This window comes from Cucumis melo, chromosome 11 (genome assembly GCF_025177605.1).
Source record: "Cucumis melo cultivar AY chromosome 11, USDA_Cmelo_AY_1.0, whole genome shotgun sequence".
Classification (NCBI taxonomy): Eukaryota; Viridiplantae; Streptophyta; class Magnoliopsida; order Cucurbitales; family Cucurbitaceae; genus Cucumis; species Cucumis melo.
The window spans coordinates 14,747,658-14,755,171 of NC_066867.1; the positions used below are offsets into that span (position 1 = coordinate 14,747,658).

The following is a 7,514-nucleotide window of genomic DNA, read 5'->3' on the forward strand; positions in this document are numbered from 1 at the left end:
CATTTATTTGTGATACAAGCCAAATCTAAACAATTTACAATATAATAGAAATATCAATCTATCCTAAAGATATCAACACCAAACCTATAAAAATGTAGAAATATGAATAAAAATATTGATATACAGATAAAAATTTAATATTACGATTAACTTAAGGGGTCTTTTAAAAAATATAACAAAGCGACAAAATATTTACACTGTTATTTATGGTAATCAATTGTTTAGATTTTACTATACAATCATTTATTTGTGATACAAGCAAAATCTAAACGATTTACAATATAATACAAATATCAATCTATCCTAAAGATATCAACACCAAACCTATAAAAATGTAGAAATATGAATAAAAGTATTGATATACAGATAAAAATTTAATATTACGATTAACTTAAGGGGTCTTTTAAAAAATATAACAAAGCGGCAAAATATTTACACTGTTATTTATGGTAATCAATTGTTTAGATTTTACTATACAATCATTTATTTGTGATACAAGCAAAATCTAAACGATTTACAATATAATACAAATATCAATCTATCCTAAAGATATCAACACCAAACCTATAAAAACGTAGAAATATGAATAAAAATATCGATATACAGAAAAAAAAATTAATATTATGATTAACTTAAGGGGTCTTTTAAAAAATATAACAAAGCGGCAAAATATTTACACTGTTATTTATGGTAAGCAATTGTTTAGATTTTACTATACGATCATTTATTTGTGATACACGATCGTTTAGATTTGGCTCCAAATCTAAACGATTTACAATATAATAGAAATATCAATCTATCCTAAAGATATCAACACCAAACCTATAAAAACGTAGAAATATGAATAAAAATATTGATATACAGATAAAAATTTAATATTATGATTAACTTAAGGGATCTTTTAAAAAATATAACAAAACAGAAATATATTTACACTGTTATTTATGGTACACAATTGTTTAGATTTTGTTATACAATCATTTATTTGTGATACACGATCGCTTAGATTTAACTATTTTTTGTACATGATTTTTTAGATTTGGCTACCCAAATCTGAACAACGTTTTTTTCAAGCTCCTTCATATTTATACACGATTTTGAACAACCAAATAACAATTTGGAAAAAAAAAATAGATATTTTATATTTGATACACGATCTTGAAACCAAATAACAGTTTGAAAAGAAATAAAAGAAAAATTGCAGAAGAAGAGAAAAAATACAACGAAAACAAATCCCAAAAGAAGAAAAGAAGAAAGACGATGAGAAAAAAAGCAAATCTGAAATATTTTAAAAGAATTACCAACTACATGGAGTTTTTTATTTTGTTACACATGCAGTAAATATTTTGTCGATTTGTTATATTTATAAAAAGTAATCTTAATGTATAACATAGGGTTATTTTATTTTATTTAGTAAAAATGTGTGTATATATAAATATGGAGTTTTGTGTTGAATTTTTCTTGGTCGTTTGAAGCATTAAAACGCGCTTTACAAGCTCAAGAAAGCTGTATTTCTTTCTTTATTACAAAATTAGCTTATAAATATTAAATACACCAAACCCATATTTTCTCATTAACTCACACCCAAATACCTTCTCTCTTTCTCTCTCTCTCTAAGCTTTGTGGGGACACTTCATTCTTTCTCATCAGTTTCAACAAAAATGAAGGTAGCTACGTTATGAAATACTATTTTGATCTATGAGTTTCTCTGTTTCATTATCGAGAATTTTTAAAATCTAAGCCAGAATCATAAGAAGAACGTTTTGCTCTTAAAATTTTGATCACACATGATTTTTGAAATAGCATGCACCAGCAAGAAACAAAAAATAAAATAGAGTATTTTAGCTTAGATCGTATCTTTGCAGCAAAAGATAGTAATTCGAGTATCGATGAAAAGGGGGCCCAAGTACCGCAGCAAAGCCTTGAAGATTGCAGCATCTGTCAAAGGTAATTAAAAACCATACATACATGTATTTATAACATAATTATAATCTATATTGATATAATTAATTAATTAAAAATGGAATTACAGGGAGCATTGAGACAATTAGCTTGGTAGGAGACGATAAAGATAAAGTGGAGGTAGTTGGAGATATAGATCCCATAGAACTCACTGAATTGCTACGGAAGGGTTTCGGTTCGGCGCAGTTGGAGACGGTGAACGCAGTTGAAGATAAAGACAAAGATAAAGATAAAGACAAAAACAAAGACGGCGGCATAACATGGACATGCTCATGGGGAGTGCCTCATCATTCATCTTATTGCTATTGCTACAACCTTGGCCCCTACCCTTCCTATTCCATACGGTGATTTATGGTTGGCACCAATAAAAATAAAAATAATGGTAAAACTATTAATAATATTTTTACAAATATACTAAAATTTTAGAATCTATAAAAAATAAATATTTATGGAAGGTTTATACGTGCAGCATTTGGATCTTTTCTAGGTGTATTTAATAAAGTTAAAAGTATCAGTAGAGTTTCACTTCTATTTAATTTGTATATATTACAAATTGTAATAAGATTTTAAAGTCTACCTCATATTGCTGTTTATTATTATGTAAAATTGAAAGACAAAAGACATGTATTAGTTGTTAGTCATGTAAACTATTCAAACTTTGTTATATATTATAAATACAAGTTTTGGATGCAATTTATTGCCATTTTATTAGAATTTAGGTCCTAAAACTCGTATTTTGTAGTTTAAAATCATAGTTCTATTCAATCAAGTTCTTATCGGAGAATTATTAGTGAAATTAAATATTATAATCTTGAATCTAATAAACTAAGATCATAAGGTTATTGTCACACCCTACTCCAACTTTGCCACTTCATGCAACCAAGTGGAGGCGTGCCGCCTAAACATTCAATGCGTACCACACCATGTAACAAATATTGAACAGAAATTAAGTGGAACTAACTTCTAAACCAGTCTCCTCATGAAGGTTCCATCGTGGGTCTTAGGAGACTTCCTCAATACAACGCCGCGAATAAATAACTTAAACAATCGACTTAGCCCGCTTGTACATAGCTCAACTTAACTCTTATTGCTATTTAATGGTAAAAACAAAACAATGCAGCGAAAAAATATATAAACGCAACATCTTTTATTTGTTGGGCCAAAGCTTTACGTACAATTATATTTTTTTCTCACCAATAGGTACAAAAGCAAATCCTAGACTCTGAATACTTCGCCTAACTCGTCTCTAGCTCTGGGCCGTAGCTCCTTCCACGTTCAAGGTGTTTAGGAGTTCCTTCACTCACCTAGCCTGATCACCATAGCAACCCATCTTAAGACGAAGGCTTAATTTTCACAAAAAACTGCAATGCATCCTTTTTTTAGATCTAATAACTTTAAAATACCTGGAAATGGATAACTTGATCAGCTTTCTCGCATAAATACACATATTACCCAACTTTACTTGGCTTCCATGCTTGGACACCTGGAGTAGGGAAAACTCAACATGCAAGTCAAACACTTAGTGAGTGGAGTTTTCAAAGAACCTTTTGCACTGCTAGAAAAATAGGTTTTAATGACACTAGTAATCAAGACATTGTGTCATTAAAAATAAAAAAAAAAAAAAAAAAAGGTGGGGATAGGTAAGTTGTGTCGTTGAAAATAAATAGATGGATTATTTCTCACCACAATTCTATTGACACAATTTTCGTATCGTTAATTAACAACATAATTTTTGTGTCATTAAAGAAATTTCTAATAAAAAAAATACTTATTCCAAAATTTAACGAATTTTTCTCTTTCTTCATTATTTTCCTAAACAATCTTTTACTCTCCATAACTCTTCGCCTTTTTTAGTACATGATGAAACAATATTTGACCCATAGTTATCTGTCTACTTTGTGTTTCACAGGATATTTATAATCGTTATTTTGATATTTTTATGCAGAATAATAAACTAGATTCCGTTACAAAGCTAACCCAACAAAAATCAACAAAAACGTTTGTTTGTAAAATTAATATTGATTTCTTGAATATTAAGTTTTCAACTATAGCATGCATATATTCACTTTTCTTATATTTTTATGTTAAACATTATAATAGACTCCATCATGAAGCTAACACAACAAAAATCAACAAAAATGGAGTCCGAATAAAAAAGAACGGTTAATTAAAAGATCAAAGGCATTTTGATAAATAAGTTGAAAATTCTTAACACGTGTTGACGTTAAAACCACACGAACCACTCCAAGGTCAAACGTTCACAACTTACCAGGCAGAAATTAATTTCGAAATATTTTGAATCTTCGAAATATTTTGAATCTCCTCACATGCGCGCCTTTCTTCACTGTTCGCGTCTGCGTTGCGACCACGTGTCATCGTCTCCTCATCCGCACGCCCTAGACGTTCCAAGTTCGAATCTCAGCAGCTGCAAATAAGTATTTCTCATATATTTCGAGTGGTAATTTCGTAAATAATTATCAATTTTCGAAAAATTCTCTGTTTTTTTTTTCAATTTCACCCACACGAGCTCCAGATCACGGTTTCGAATCTCTCTAATGGTTATTTTGATTTCTTTTCTATAAATAAGTATTTTTTTTCACTAATTTCTCATCGATTCATCAATCCAACCTCAATCTTCACCAAAATTCTTTCTAAATTTCACTTTGACAGAACTCTTCCCCTTTCGTTTAGTCATTTTTCTCCCAAAAACTCTAGAAATCTTCTTTTACTCTTCCCTCTCCATTTTATCATTTTTCTTCCAAAAACTCCATCAATCTTTTTTGATTCAATGAAGGGTTAATCTTCTCAAAGGTAAAAGGGTAATGGGTATTTAATTTTTTCAAAAGTTTCTTCCATTTATTTCTACTTTTGGTTTGTGAATTAAATTTGCATCTAAAAAAAACTTGTTTTGATTCTTGTTACAAATTCTTTTGATATTCACTCCATATTCTTTTATGTTTTACTTTTTCTACTAACCACTTTCCTTTCAAAATTCATCAATCCAACTCCAATTTTCACCAAAATCTTCTCTAAATTTCATTTTGCCACAACTCTTCCCTCTCCATTATGTCATTTTTCACCCAAAAACTCTAGCAATCTTCTTTACTCTTCCCTCTTCATTATGTTATTTTTCTCCCAAAAACAACAACAACAATCATTTTTTGATCCAATAGAGGGGTAATGAGGTTGTAGATACAGCATCTTGTCCTTTATTTATTATTTATTTATTTTTATTTACTCTCAATTGGAAAGGTTGAAAAAAAGTTAAGGAAACTATTATGTCAAATTGGTCTTTAAAGGTATTTTTTTTTTTATTTCATCTCTTTCCTTTCCCTTATGATTGGTCAACTATAATGGTGTATTTTTTTCAAAAAAAAAAATTGTTGGAATTTTGTTAGTTGATTTTAGGGTAACTTTAATTTTGTTAGGGTTAGGCCTATTAGGGTAGGCCAATTGAATTCAATGTGCTTCAAATTTGTTAGATTTAGGTCATTTGAGTTTACTACCTTACTTTACTTGCTTTAATTTGGTAAGGTTTAAGCCAATTGAATTTATTGTTGTTTCAAATTTAGAAGATTTAGACCAATTGATTTCAATGTGGTTCAAATTTATTAGATTTAGGTCATTTGAGTTTATTATGTTGTTCTTTAAAATTGTTAAGTTTAAGGCAATTGATATAAATTTGTTAAATTTAGGGGTTTAATTTGGCTGTTATTAATTTTTTTGTTTACTGTTTATTAAATATGTTGCATGTTTGAAATTAATTGATTAGGCTTTGAAACACACAATAGATTGTTAGGTTTGATAATTATTTCACAACCCACATATTACACTCTGTATTTATTTCCCAAACATGTACTATTTCACAACCTTTATATTATTTCTAATATATTATTTTATATTATTTCCAATATATTTATTCTCAAACGGTATATTATTTATCAACCTGTCTATTATTTCCAATATATTATTTCTATATTATTTTTCAACTTGTATATTATTTTCAACCTGTATTATTTGTCAATTGTATTATTTGCCAAAATTATTTGGCAACTGTTTTATATGCTAAAATTATTTGGCAACTGTTTTATATGCCAACCTGTATTGTTTTTCAACCTGTATTTGTCATATTTCACATTGTTTTGTTATTATTATTATTTATTTTTTAATTTCTATAATTGCAAAATGTATGAAAAAATTCATTTGTTTTTTTTATATGAATAATAAACATTTGAGACGGGAAAGAAGTAAGGTTCATTTATGGATTTTATGATTTAAATTCCATAAATACATGAAATTTCTCATTTTGAAAAATTAATTAATAAATTATTTAATAAAATATGTCAACAATTTTATATTTAGAAATGGGACTAAGTAGTGTTTTCTTTAAAATTTATTATATCTTTAGATAAACGAAATTTTCCATTAAATGCCTATGATGTAGATCAAAATATCAAAGTTCGATATTTTAATATTCTTGAGGTGAATAAAAAAATCATCTTTTGAAACAAAAAAAAAAAATCATTTTTCTGATGGCTCTCATTCCACTCATATAATTATCAATTCATGCTTAGCTTTTTTCTTAGATGTGAATTGATAACCATGAGATATTTAAAAAAAAAACGAAATAAAAACTTTGTTTTGTGAACCTCTGTAATTCAGTTTAAAAGATAAATTTTGGTGACCATTTTTTGGTGTTGTAGGGTGCTAATACATTTCCTAAACATAACTGACTCCCGAATCTTAAATCTGAATTTACGTAGACCATTGTTTTTTTTTTTTTGACCAATCACACCTTAATATGGTTGGTGCGCGACTCCGAATCTACTATTTATTAAGATTAAATAATCGAGGATGTCGATTGATCCGTGTCACGATCACGTTGCGACAAATGTAAGAGGACAATGGATATTCAATTTGTTTTAGAGTTTCTTTCATTTATTTATACTTTTTATTTGTGAATTAAATTTGCATCTAAAAAAACAACTTATTTTGATTCTTATAATAAATTCTCTTGATATTCCCTACATATTCTTTTATGTTTTTTCTTTTTCTATTGACCACTTTCCTTTCAAAATTCATCAATCCAACTTCAATTTTCACCAAAACTCTCTCTAAATTTCATTTTACCAAAACTCTTCTTTCTCCATTTTGCCATTTTTATCCCAAAAACTCCAGCAATCTTTTTTATTCAATGGAAAGGTAATCTTCTAGGAGGCAAGAGGGCAGTGAGTATTCAATTTGTTTGAGAGTTTTTTCCCTTTTTTTTCTACTTTTTGTTTGTGAATTAAATTTGCATCTAAAAGACTGCTTGTTTTGATTCTTGTTACAAATTCTCTTGATATTCCCTAGTTTTCCTTTTTCTACTAACCACTTTCATTTCAAGCTTTGGTTTCAATAGTTTTTATTACCAACCATTTTCTTGGGTTCGGCATCCTAACTTGCCACCAAGCTACGGTAAAAAGTAAGAGTAGATCTATTTTTTTGTTTTTCAAGTTAAATTGACAATTTTTTGTTGACATCTTATCTTCTTTAGCAAAATCTTTAAATAT

At 28.3% G+C, this 7,514-nt stretch overlaps 1 protein-coding gene across 1 annotated transcript; it reads left to right on the forward strand.

The window, feature by feature from the left end:
• The first annotated feature begins 1,561 nt into the window (after positions 1-1,561).
• Positions 1,562-2,651, forward strand: LOC103490424 (uncharacterized). The gene is made up of 3 exons (XM_008449915.3): positions 1,562-1,667; positions 1,866-1,947; positions 2,033-2,651. The coding sequence occupies exons 1-3, from the start codon at positions 1,662-1,664 to the stop codon at positions 2,308-2,310; spliced, it is 366 nt and encodes a 121-aa protein (XP_008448137.2). The 5' UTR covers positions 1,562-1,661; the 3' UTR covers positions 2,311-2,651.
• The last annotated feature ends 4,863 nt before the right edge of the window (positions 2,652-7,514 follow it).

What these genes read in the sequence shown, in the direction of transcription:
- LOC103490424 (XM_008449915.3), top strand. An exon ending in GATTGCAGCATCTGTCAAAG is followed by an intron (nt 1,948 to 2,032) that starts GTAATTAAAAAC and finishes ATGGAATTACAG; the next exon opens with GGAGCATTGAGACAATTAGC.